Source organism: Cetorhinus maximus, chromosome 14 (genome assembly GCF_964194155.1).
Source record: "Cetorhinus maximus chromosome 14, sCetMax3.hap1.1, whole genome shotgun sequence".
Classification (NCBI taxonomy): domain Eukaryota; kingdom Metazoa; phylum Chordata; class Chondrichthyes; order Lamniformes; family Cetorhinidae; genus Cetorhinus; species Cetorhinus maximus.
This window is the reverse complement of record NC_135892.1, coordinates 30,705,962-30,719,776: the sequence shown is the minus strand read 5'-3', so window position 1 is coordinate 30,719,776 and position 13,815 is coordinate 30,705,962. Positions and strand designations below refer to the sequence as shown.

General features: G+C 41.1%; 1 protein-coding gene across 1 annotated transcript in view; it reads left to right on the top strand.

Moving 5' to 3' along the window:
* igf2r (insulin-like growth factor 2 receptor) overlaps window positions 1-13,815 on the top strand; it is a 223,537-nt gene that overhangs the window by 30,940 nt on the left and 178,782 nt on the right. Inside the window, exon 2 of the mRNA XM_078556726.1 lies at window positions 6,031-6,161. Coding sequence (XP_078412852.1) covers window positions 6,031-6,161 — 131 coding nt within the window. The remainder of the gene's footprint in view (window positions 1-6,030; window positions 6,162-13,815) is intronic.

The window sequence follows — 13,815 nt, the reverse complement described above, 5'->3', positions numbered from 1 at the left end:
CCTGGTGCATGAATCACAAAGGTACAGAAAGTGATTGGGGAAGGCAAATGGAATGCTGGTGTTAATTGCAAGGGGAAATTGAGTGTAAAAGTAGGGAAGTGTTGCTACAGCTGTACACAGGGCCTTCGTGAGGCTGCATCTGGAATACTGTATAAAGCTTTCATCTCCTTGGAAGCAGTTTAGAGAAGGTTCACTTGGCTGATTCCTTAGCTGAAGTTGTTGTCTTATGAGGAATGGTTGAACAGGTTAGGCCTATAGTCATTGGAGTTTAGAAGAATGAGAGGTGATCTTATTGAAACATAAGATTCTGAGGGGACTTGACAAGGTAGATGTTGGGAGGATGTTTCCCCTTGTGGGGAGTGGAGAACAGGGGGCACAATTTAAAATAAGGGTTCTCCTATTTAAGACTTTTTTTTGCAGAGGGTTGTTAGACTCTGGAAATCTCTTCCACAGAGTGGTGGAGGCTGGATCATTGAACGTCTTCAAGGCTGTGTTAGACAAATTTTTGATAGACAAGGGAGTTGAGGGTTATGGGGGAACAGGAAAGTGGAATTAAGGCCACAATCGGATTGGCCGTAATATTAAATGGTGGAGCAGGCTCGGGCAGAATGCCCTACTCCTATTTCTTAGATCGTAATACCCATTAACTCTGCAGGAAATGATCCTCTGAACTTGCCCTTATTCTTGCTGATAAATTATAAGGCTTGGGTGGTGGTATTGAAGTAAGCTTGGTTAGATACTTCCCTGCAGATAGTGCATATTGTAGCCACAGTTGCTCGTCATGGAAGTGGTGAATGAATCTTGTGGGAGGGCATCCTTTTGATGCTTTGACACCCTTCTCCCCCTTACTGCTGGCCCCCAGTTCCAGGTAGCATTTTTCCTTTCTCTTCACAAACTCACTCCAATGTTGCCAGCCCCTCCTTCCCTCCGCCGCCCCCCAAAGAATCATCTTAATTGGTAATGTTTCTGTTGTCAAATTTAATCCCATTTCCCATACCTTCCCAAGCATTCATCCAGCCTCTTTTTAACTGATTTCTCTACCTCAGTAACTACTTATATAGGATAAGTAGCCCATGTTCTGATAACCTCCTATGGAGGAGAGACTAATTTCTTCCTTTTCAGTGAAGGCACCTTGCCTATTCTATCCCCCCCCCCCCCCCCCCCCCCCCCGCCCTACTGCTTTAACTAGTAGGTTAAAATTTTTCACGTTTTACCTCTTTAGGGCCTTTCATTAATTTTGAGAACCACGACTAAATCTTGAAGTGAGAGATATATCGCTGAAATGTTTTGTCTTGCACTCAGGACAAATGCAAGAATGCCAAATTTCAGAGGATCACAGTTTATACTACAGGAGAAAAGGGTGCAGATTAGTTAGCAAGTTGACTCTGGCTGAGGTGTTGACATGAAAAAAGCAATGGGGAACTATAGGCTCCCCAAGCTCCCGGGTAATTTAACATGCAAAACTTGAGCATATTCCTTTTTGCAGAGTATCGGTCTCTGCATGTGAATGTATGTTGCTTCTAACATGCGTAAATGAGTAAAAACAAAATGTCCACTATTAGATGTGATTCTAAATTGGGCAGCACTTGCTGAGTAATCCTGAGTGTGTTAAGCTACACAACAACCATCAGTCGTGCTTCTAATGTGGCTTGTTTATGCTTGATGGAAGCGACATACATTCACACACACAGGGACCTGTCTTTGCAAACAAAAGGAATATATTCAAGTCTTGTGCCTGAATTACCTGGGAATGTGGGGAACCTATAGTTACTTTTCCCATGGTAATGCCTTGGCCAATCAGTCAACTTGCCAAACAATCAGCATCCTTGTCTCCTGTGGTATAAATCGTTGTTGAAAAATTTGGCATTCTTGAATTGTTCCGATGAGTGCACGATGAAAAGTTTTGACAACACATCTCTTCTCAGCAATATGCAAGTTCTGAACCACCAAGCCACTATTAAACCCTTTCCCATTTCCCCCACTCCCCCACCCCACTAGTGTTCCCAGATCCAGTGAACAAGCCCCAATTTTTCGTCTTCGTAATCGTAGCCTCATATTTCTGGTACAGTTTTCATGAACCATTTACTCTTTTCAAATGAGAAATTGTGGATGAATACGCTTTGAGTTGAGTTATATATGTTCTGAGAACAGGGAAGTTGACTGCTCTCCAATTAGTGGGAAGAGAAAAAGTACCATGAAAAATTACAGGTGTAAGGATCTGGCGAATTGGGTGTGAACTATTTGCATTTTACCACAGGCATCTCCAATATCAAGTTCAAAATTCTCTCACCTTTATAGCATTGCAAACTAGTCACTAATTTGCTTGGACTTTGTGCCCTGTTAATTTGTAGTAATTTGTTAACCCAGGTGCTACAGGGGTAGTTGAACAGTATACTAAATTATTCTCAAAAAAAGTGCTGCATCTTTTGTGTTGAATAAGGAAACTTGTTTTAACTGTTCTTTTATTCCATTACAGTACTGCTGACTGCTTTAATATTTATTTTCCTTTTGAGACTACATAGGATAAGATGGCTGAGGTGCATAGTTAACCTCTGTTTTGGCTAAGGATGGCAACTACTGTTAGGAAATGGAGATGGTTTAAGTAAATTATGTTTGTATTTGTGGACACTAGGAATGAGTTTTAGCTTTAATGTTTAAATTTGATTTATGTTTCTACATCTGTGTTAAAGGTCAAATTGAGTTTCAGTTTCATTTTAAAAAGGTGCCTGCATTTCTAAAGAGGTTTTTTACGACCGTTGCAGCTAGGTTAAACAAACGAGTAGAAGAGTTGGGCTGTTGCCTAGAAACGGTCCAGAGAGGCATGCCCCTCCCACAGACGTGCACAAAAACTAAAGAAACAGTAGTTTTAAGTTCAGTTTAAAGCAAGGACCCCAGAGAGTCTGGACACTGGGAGAGGAAGCTGCAGATTTCCCAAAAGAATCAAAAGGCCCCAAGGCAAAGGAGTGAGATGGAAACAGGGGAAAGTCCCAAGCAGATCTTCTAGTCAAAGGAAGGACAGGAACCTGGAAAAGGTCCTGTAAATGAAGTTGAGGGGCAGAGAGGCTCCAAGCTTCAGATTTAGAGACAAAAGCTGCAGAAAGATTTAAAGTGAGAACAGCTTGCAAGAGGCAGAAAGACCCAAAGAGATGGCTGAAGGTCTGTAACTCTTTGCTACGGGCATGTGAAGCAGTAGTACTGTTGACGGTTGATTCGGTGAGAGTGTGCGCGTGAAAGATAGCTTGAATGTATGTGGTGACCCAGGGAAGAGGAACATTGGAAGGACAGTTCGAAGCCGTGGAGGTGAACCCTTGCGGAAGGCACCTGAGAAAGCATCGGTTTGGGAGAAGATTTCGAGGCGCGGTCTCAGAGTGGAGATTGGAAACCCTTGTGTGAAAGACGGAGTTCAGTGAGACCGTTTGGCTCAGTGTGACAAGTGTCCGTGGGGGAGAGTTGAGAAGAGATCCATAGCATCTGATTGAGGTGATATCAGTCACTTGGTTTGAGTGTGGTGTGTCTGACCACCTAGGGCCTATTGGTGCATGGACTGTGTACTTGCTGTGAACATGAGAGTATAAGAGCTTTTGTAACTTGTGTTATCCTTAAACCTGTATATATCTATAAAGTAATATGAGTGAAGGTGAAGGAGTATTGTAATATAGTTAATCTTTTCTTAAATAAGTTCTTTCTTCTTTTGCTAAAAGTTCATTAGCTGACTCCGGTGACTTTGTTCAGTAGCCCCTCTCCGATTATCTAAACAAACAAATAAAAGTTAGGATCTATCAAGCTGGGTTCCACTCTGGGATCAGGCTTGTCCAGAGTAACCTCAGCTGGGGATCATAACACTATAAAGTAGTCTGATTTATATGCCTAATCAGTTTGCATTAACCTCTGTCATGACTCACTGGGGATAGTGCACTGCAATATCAAGCCTCACTGCTCCCTGAGCTGTGACAAATGTGAAAAAGTTTGATCAAACCATCTAATTGTTTAATTTGGGTTAACAGAATGTGAGTGCCAGGTTTGTAAACTGAAGTTAACTGTTTATTGAACAAATTGTCTTTAACCAGTGGCAAAAGGAAGAAATATGAACTGCTAATTTCTAACCCTATAACCTAAACTCTACCCCTTCTTAAATCCCTATACACACCCATATAAGACACACAAAAAGATGGATTTTAAGGATGGAATAAAACAGTTCAATAGCACCAATTCCGGAGTACAGGATTCGATGGGTCAATTTTGATGTTTTTCAAATTCCTTTCAGTTCTTTGTTGATGACACAAGGTGGTCTTCCAGCATTTTCAGTCTTTAGTTCACTGGTTGAGCACTTTCCTTTCAATGTCTCCAACAGTGGTTTTCTCCTTTGCCTCTTGACAGGGATTTTCAGTGAGAGCAGGTTACAGATATGAGGAGAAAAAGCCAGCTACCTATTGTAGAATTACTGGAATCTTACACACACAGGAACAAGAGGTTTTAGGTCTTTTTCTTTTCAGGCTAGGAGCTATTCTGCTGCACTGCTCTCTCATAAACCCTGGTCACTTGGTCAGGAACCAATTAAAACGTTGTTACCAGGCAGTTCCCCAATAGACCAGACCCCTCGGCACCATCCTGTCTTTCATGGCACACCCTGTTCCAGGACAGCAACATTGTATATACCCCTCATGCTGTTCCATTAGACATGTCCTTCAAACTGCAGCCATTGTAATTTTAATCCACAGTCCAACAGAAATAAAAAGATATGTTCTTTACACCTCTGGTAATGTACATTTGAACATTGGGTGATTTTAGGATTAGATTGGAGTTACCTGTGATGGTCCCACTTGAAAGCCACTGAAAATTCACCTGGCTCTTGCATGAAGAATTGATTAAGTGAGATATTTGAGGGCTGTTGCCTCGAACTATATCTATATATGCGTTGCTTTCTTAAAAGGATGAGGTGAATTGAGTCGAGGAGAAAAGACACTTTACATTTGAGAGCAACTTCTAACTTAAAGCAAAATCCTGTTTATGCAGAAATCTGCAATTAAAACAGAAAATGGTAGAAATAATCAGCTCAGACATCTTCTGTAGAGAAAGAAGCAGTTAATAGTTCAGGTCAATAAGCTTTTGTTAAACCAGAAGAATTTAGACAGTTAATAGATTATAAGCAAGTACAGAGCCAGGAATCTGAGGAAGGTACAAAAGGGAAGGTCTGTGATGGGGTGGAGAGGAGGACTTATGATAAAAGGGACAAAATGGTGTAAGGCAAAAGGCTGTGGTAATTTGACTAGAAAAGAAATAAAAGATGGGCCTAGAGGCAACAGCTGATATGATACCACTACCTGCTTTCTGAGGAGGAAAAAGTAGGAGTAGTGATGGTTACAATCTGAAGTTGTCGAAATCAGTCTGGAAGGTTAAGTGACTAATTGAAAGATGACATACTGTTCCTCGAACTTCGTTGGAGCATGATATGCCAAAGTGCTTCATGGCTGATGAATTGCTTATTGAAGTGTATCCATTGGTTCACTGTTTTGTGTGCAAATGCAGCAGCAATTTGCACATACAGAGGTCCCAGAAGCAGTAAGTTAGACGAATTACCACTTGATCTGTTTTTTGGTGGTGGTTCAGGGGTGAATATTATAGAGGACACCTTGAGAGCACCTTGCTCTTTGGAAAAAGTGCCAAGGACTCTAACTATTGAGGCCTTGGTTTGCCATATCACCTAAAGGATGGCAGTCTTTAATGCAGCATTACCTCAATGCTCCATTGAAATGGTAACCTAGATTATGTGCTTGCATGCTGGAATGGGGCTTGAAGCCACAACTCTTGGGGCAAGTGCTACCAATGAACCAAGCTAACACCAAAAATATTAGTGTGATTAATCTTGTTTTGTACTAATCACGTTTATTTTAATTTTAAGCCCCATGCCTTAGTTTCCAATTTGTTTTCCAACTCTTTAAATGCAGAAGAACCTGGAATAAAGCTTGGGGGGGAATTGTATTTGGAGCTGCCTGATTGTGTATGCAGTTGACATTGTTTTCTTCCTTTCAGGTATACCTGGGAGGCGATAGATTCAGAAAAGGGAATAAATTACAAAATAAACCTATGCACCCCTTTAAATTGTGGGAGTTTGAGTGCCATCTGTGCTTATCATTCTTCACAAAAAACCAACCAATCAGTAGGTGAGTGTGACAGACTTAGTATTGTATGCCTGTATTTTTAAAAGTACATTTTCATGTTTAATTATCATATGAGCATTATTTTGAATGTTCATGTGCACACTGATTTTTTTTTATTTTATGGGACATAATGCAAAATCTAATTAGAATTCCACTCACATGGAACATTCAATTCCCCTTAAGCTATCAAGTAAGAGTAATTTTTTAGGGTCAAACAAAATGCTGTTGTGCAGATCACATCTACAATTTTAGCAGCATATTTTTGTGACCGAAAAGACTGACGAGATTGGTCATAATTCTTTTGCTCTTTTTCATTCAAACTCTAGAGCAAAGAATTATCCTCATTTCCACTCAGCTAAGTATTAAAGGGAATGATGTATCAGGCAGAAACCTCAAGACAATTTAACACCTCTTCATATGAGAGCTGAAACCAAAAGCTAGAGCAGCTATAATATAAGGGAAAGTACCACTGCCAATACCTAAATCCAAGCTGACTAGATTATAACAAATCACCTCCACACTATTTCTACAGCATGCACATCCAAGATATAAAAGTGCACAAAATGAATTCTCTATACAACACTTGCAACTTAGCACCAAAACAAAAGCAAAATACTTCAAATGCAGGAAATGTAAAGTAAAAACAGAATACTTGCAAACACTTAGCAGGTAGGGCAATATCTGTAAGAGAGAGAAACAATTAATATTTTAGATCAATGACTCTTCATCAAAATTCAGTACTGGCACTGCCTCACCTGAATGTTTTCCAGCATTTTGTTTTCAGTTGGAATGTAGGTCTACATTTCTAATAACAATAAAAACAGAATTCACAACTGGATGTGACAAAAGTTTGTAAAAAATTCCACCACTTCTGAGAAGTTGGACTTCCTTTCTTTGAAAATGAGACATCAGACATCAACCACAATTGAGTTTCACTCAGTTGCAGCTAGGTTTTAAAAGCTGAATTTTTCCAGTTGAGGTGAGATTTACATGTCATATTTAAACTTGGTTAGCAGTGCAGAACAGTCAGTCATTCAACTCGTTTCCCCACACCATCTCCCTAAAATTTAGCACTGGCGAGGCAAAAATTATTCTGGTTAGCCTGTAAGTAATTTTTCAGATATGAAGATAATCCAACCTAAACAATTAAAATTTCCCTCCCATCTCCTTAACCTTCTTTGTGGACAGCAGCTGATCACTATTCAGCAAGGCAGCAGTGATGCAGAGCCTCTTAGCAATCAATTATTCAACTGTGCTAATAATGCAGTATAATGAAATATTTAATATGGTTAATATTTCATTTATTGAATCAAGAGAATTATAGAGATGTGTTTATTGCAAAGCATTGGATTCCATATCACTCCTCAGACTAAAATGAAAAACTTTCTCTTGCCTTTGCTGAGATGGCATCCCACTCTTGAATTTACTCTCTTGGCTGTCTGTTCATCTTTTTTATGCTTTTCGCTTTCTCTCGCTTTTTAAAAAATTCATTCACGGGATCTGGGCTTCGCTGGCTGGGCCAGCATTTATTACCCATCTCTAGTTGCCCTTGAGAAGGTGGTGGTGAGCTGCCTTCTTGAACCGCTGCAGCCCATGTGGTGTGGGCACACCCACAGTGCTGTTAGGAAGGGAGTTCCAGGAATTTGACCCAGCGACAGTGAAGGAACGGCAGTATATTTCCAAGTCAGGATGGTGAGTGACTTTGAGGGGAACTTCCAGGTGATGGTGTTCCCCTCTATCTGCTGCCCTTGTCCTTCTAGATGGGAGTGGTCATGGGTTTGGAAGGTGCTGTCTAAGGAGCCTTGGCGAATTCCTGCAGGGCATCTTGTAGATAGTACACACTGCTACTACTGTGCGTCGGTGGTGGAGGGAATGAATGTTTGTGGATATGGGGCCAATCAAGCAGGCTGCTTTGTTCTGGACGGTGTCCAGCATCTTGTGTTGTGGGAGCTACACTCATCCAGGCAAGTGGGGAGTATTCCATCACACTCCTAACTTGTACCTTGTAGATGGTGGACAGGCTTTGGGGAGTCAGGAGGTGAGTTACTCGTCGCACAATTCCTAGCCTCTGACCTCTTGTAGCCACAGTATTTATATGGCTAGTCCAGTTCAGTTTCTGGTCAATGGAACCCCCTGGATGTTGATAGTGGGGGATTCAGTTATGGTAATGCCATTGAACATCAAGGGGTGGTGGTTGGATTCTCCCTTGTTGGAGATGGTCATTGCCTGACACTTGTGTGGCGCTAATGTTACTTGCCACTTGTCAGCCCAAGCCTGGATATTGTGAAGGTCTTGCTGCATTTGGACATGGACTGCTTCAGTATCTGAGGAGTCGTGAATGGTGCTGAACATTGTGCAAACATCCCCACTTCTGACCTTATGATGGAAGGAGGGTCATTGAAGCAGTTGAAGATGGTTGGGCCTTGAGGAACTCCAGCAGTGATGTCCTGGAGCTGAGATGACTGACCTCCAACAACCACAACCATCTTCCTTTGTGCTAGATATGACTCCAACCAATGGAGAGTTTTCCCCCTGATTCCCATTGACTCCAGTTCCTAGGGCTGCTTGATGCCACACTGTCAAATGGATCTTGATGTCAAGGGCAGTCGCTCTCACCTCACCTCGGGAGTTCAGCTCTTTTGTCCATGTTTGAACCAAGGCTGTAATGAAGTCAGGAGCTGAGTGGCTCTGACGGGACCCAAACTGGGCATCAGTGAGCAGGTTATTGCTAAGCAAGTGCTGCTTGATAGCACTGTTGATGACCCCTTCCATTACTTTACTGATGATTGAGAGTAGACTGATGGGGTGGTAATTGGCCGACTTGGATTTGTCCTGCTTTTTGTGTACAGGACATACCTGGGCAATTTTCCACATAGCAGGGTATGCCTCTTATATATTTTCTCTAACTTTTGCTCTGTATTTCACCTTCTACCTCAATTTTTTCCATCATGCTTGGGTTCCCCTTCCATTCTTGTTAGGTGGATGTAAGGTCAGTGCCCCAAAACTCAAATGAATTCCCTCCCAGAACCAATTACCCTGTCCTTTTGTCATCATTCACCCTACCCAAGCCCCCTCTTTCACTCATTTCTCCCTATGTCCTTTTCACATTCTTTTTGCCTTCTCCCACTTTTTTTTAAAACCTCCTCAGTTTTCCTTTGCTGTGATTTGTGTTTGTATGCAGAATGTTAAATCTTCAAGGGTGGAAGGGAATGGATCTGGGATGCTAATACAGGTGGAGAGAAGGGAGGGATCACACTCTAAGGTGCACAATATTGAAATAAGAAATTTTTCTCCGTTGCACATCAGACATTGTAAGCTAGCAATTGTTCCAGTGAATTACAACTCTGCATTTTTTCATCAGACCTTCAAATATTGAAGTGTTAATTGTGAATTATTTGAAGGGGTGGCAGGGGGTGTGCTGCGTTGCAGGGGAAAATGGCAGAAATAGGAGTGTGTTGGAGCCCAGGAAGGGTCACTATATTCTTTTGCTTAAAGCACCAGCCACTTCCAGCTACTCACATTGAATGGCATGATACAGCCTTTAAGCACGACATGAGTCGTGGGAGATCTACACAGATGCATTTCTTGCCTGGATGAATGTAACTCCAACAGCACTCAAGTTCAACACCATTTAGGATGAAGCAACCTGCTTGATTGGCATCCCATCTGCCCCATCCACCACTGGCGCATCTTGGCAGCAATGTGTACCATCTACAAGATGCACTGCAGCAACTCACCAAGGCTCCTCAGACAGCACCTTCTGAACCTGCAACCTCTACCACCTAGAAGGGCAATGGCAGCAGACAGATGGGAGCACCACCACCTGCAAATTCCCCTCCAAGCCACATGCCATCCTGATTTGAAGTTATATCACTGTTCCTTCACTATGGCTGGGTCAAAATCCTGGAACTCCCTCCCAACAGTACTGTGGGTGCACCTACACCACATGGACTGCAGCAGTTCAAGAAGGCAGCTCACCACCACCTTCTCAAGGGCAAGTAGGAATGGGCCATAAATGCTGGCCTACCCACACCCTGTGAAGGAATAAAGAGAGAAATTTCCTGTGGCATCACAAATGTTAGAGAATGTGCAGTTTTACATGGATAGGAACGTTATGCCATACCAAAATGTGCTAGTGTTGTTTTGCTAGAAATGTAGGTGGTGTTCCTTCAGGGAAACAAAAGACGATTGCTGTTAAATTCTGTGTAAATTCATGTGGGGCAACTGAGGGTTTCTTTACACTATCAATCTACACGTGCAACTGAAGATGCACTCCATGTGTAGCACTCATTGTGAAAATAAAACAATGGTAAATTCCATCCCATAGAGAATATTTAAAAGGGACAGACCCAGTCGTTCAATCGCATAGCTGTGCTCTGGAATCGGACTACATGATCAATGCTAAAAGGAGTGCAACTAGCTTTACTTAAACGTAGATAAAAGCACAATTGTGTCTTTGGGAATCAAAACAATCTATATTTAGAAGTGGATTTCATGTCAAAATATATTTTCTTCACTTCCTTTAGACATTGTCCTTTTATCAAGAGAGCCTTCCAATACTTGACAATAACTTCTGGAAATAGATTTGCATCTTCATCTACTATTTACTAAAAACATTTAGGTTCATAATCAAGAATTCATTGTCCATGTATTCAGATAAGTATTCAACCTATTTTAGCTGACCTATGCAAAAAAAAACTTCGGGTCCCCACCACAAGATCCAAATGTGGGAGATTTGCGCTTTCTGCTAGGTACTCTGCCCAGAACCCCATTCCACATGCTGATAATTCTGTGTCAAGAGCTGCTTGAATGTTCTAATTTTGCTTTTGGTTAGTTTGAAGCCAAGTCAGCTCGCCTTTGGTGGCTTAATTTGAAATATGTATAATATAGATACTTTCTATGTTTAAGGTTCCATCAACTCCTTTCATGTTGAAAAGCCCAAGTTTCAATAACTCTCCCTAATCAAATTCAGCCCTTTGACAGATCAGCCATGTGAATTTCTGCACTATCTCCGTGCTTTGACCTCTTAGTGTCTCAATGGCCAACAGGACTTGGTGTGGCCTGATCAGAATAGTTTAAGCAGTAGCCTCTCCAACTTGCACACTCTCTCCTTTTGGTCATATTGCTCAATATGCTTTTTTTTGACTGGAAATGTTAAATGCCAATTCTACGAGTACTTGTAGATTTTTGAGTTACCTTTGAGCTATTTTACCACCATTCATGAAGTGTTGCCAATTCAGAAGTGTTATGATTTGAGATAATTTCACACACTTCATACAAACATTCCTGATATTAGCTATATGTGACTATGAAAATAAATTATAATCGTAAATGCATTTTTGGAAACCTGAACATCTGTTTTATAGGGAACAATTAAAGTAAAAAGAGGAATGAGGAGTGAGTGTAGGAGAGCTTACATGGCTGAAAGAGAGGTATGGGAGGCAGGGTTTTTGCTTCTTTGGACCACTGGTATCAGTTCTGGGGAATGATGGAGCTGTTCCACTTAAATTAGGCTTGGCCAGGGCCCTGGATAATTGAATAACTGGGGCAGTAGACAGGGATTTAATGGGTGAGTGGGAGGATTCAGGACAGGGTAAATTCGGAAACTACAAGGGAAATACCAAGGCTCTAGAGCAGAGTAGCAATTTCTGTAAAGTAAACAGAATGGGTCAAAAGGGACAGTGGAAGTAACAAAGGTAAAAGGACACTAATTACTACAGTGATGCCAAGGAAAGTTTTTAAAAAGCCGCAGCTAAAGACACTATAGCTGAATGTGAAACATTCGTAACAAATTGGATGAATTAATCGTACAAATAAAAATTTAATAGGCTTTATCCAATAGCCATTATGGGGATGTGGTTGCAAGGTGACCAAGATTGGAAATTAAATATTCCAGGATACTTAACTTTGATAGGCAAAATGGAAGAGGATGAGAGGTAGCCCTGATGAAGGATGGAATAATGACAGTAGAAAAAGGATCTTAAAAATAGACAACATAGAATTAGGAGCTGGAGTAGGCCACTTGACCCTTCGAGCCTGCTCTGCCACTCAATAAGATCATGGCTGACCTGAGTGTAACCTTAACTCCATATTCCTGCCTACCCCCGATAACCTTTCACCCCTTTGCTTATCAAGGCTTCCATCGCCTTTTGAGGAACAAAGTTCCAAACACACTCAACCCTCAAAACATTTCTCCTCCTGTCTGTCCGAAACGGTGTTGAAGTCACATCTCTTGAAACTGAATTTTTGTTTAACATCTTGGCTCAGAAAATCAAAGTAAAGTCAATTGAGGTGGAGCTAAGAAATGGCAAGGGGCAGAAAACAATGTTATCGGTCTCCTAGCAGTGATTGTAGTGTGAGGATAGAGGATAAATCAGAAAGTTAGAGGCCCATGTGAAAGCGTAATCATGGGAGGATGTTAATCTTAAAGACTGGGCAAACCAAATTTGCAGTAATAACCTGGAGCAAAGTTCACTGAATGTATAGAAGATAGGTTTCTAGATCAGTATGTCAAGGAACTAATTAGGGAATGAGCAATTTTGGATCTAGTATTGTGCAATGAGAGAAAGGGTTAATTAATAACTTTAGAGTGAAGGGGCCTCTAGGATAGAGTGACCATAATATGATAGAAATTTAAATTAAATTTGAAAGTGATTTTGTTAAATCCAAAACTAGGGTCTTAAATCTAAACAAAAGTAAACTAGATGGTTATGAGGGGCGAGTTGTCTAAAGTATATTGGAACATTATATTAAAAGATAATGATGGTATAGAAGCAGTGCTAGCATTTAAAGAATTAATATAATTTTCAAAAAATATATGATCCTTTAAGGCACAAAAACCCCACAGAAAATGTAGTCCAACCCTGGCTAACGAGGGGTTATGGTAGTAGATCAAAGGAAGAGGCATAAAATGTGGCCAAAAAGAGTAGTAAGCCTGAGGATTGGGAAGGTTTTAGAATTCAAAAGAGGACCAAGAAATTGATAAGAGAAGAGATAAGTAAAGCAAAGACAGATTGTAAATATACCTATAGACATGTAAATAGGAATGGATTAGTGAAAGTAAATGTGGGCCCATTAGAAGCAGAAACAGGTGAAATTATAATGGGAAATAAGGGACGAGCAGAAATATTAAACAAATACTTGGTTTCTATCTTCACGGAAGACAAATTCTGGAAATAATGGGGAATCAAGGGCCTAGTGAGAATAGGAATTTAAATAAGCATACTTAAAGAAATAGTACTGGAGAAATTACTTGGTGAAAAATGCTTGGACGTATTGATCTGATTCCGAGGAGTTTAAAAGGAGTAGCTTCCTTTGACAGCATCTTCCAAACCTGTGAGCTCCACTACCTAGGAGGACAAGGGTGCCACCACCTGCAAGTTCCCTTCCAAGTCTCACGTTCCTGACTTGGAACTATATCACCGTTCCTTCGCTGCTGGATCAAAATCCTGGAACGCCCTTCCTAACAGCATTGTGGGTGTACTTACACCACATGGCCTGCAACTGTTCATGAAGGCAGCTCAGCATTGATTTTGCAAGGACAATTAGGGATGGGCAATTATTGCAGACCTAGCCCATACTCTATGAAATATGCAACTTGTTTTTTGACAGTGAAATTGTGGAGATGGAACACCAGATATGGTTTTAGAGGGATTTA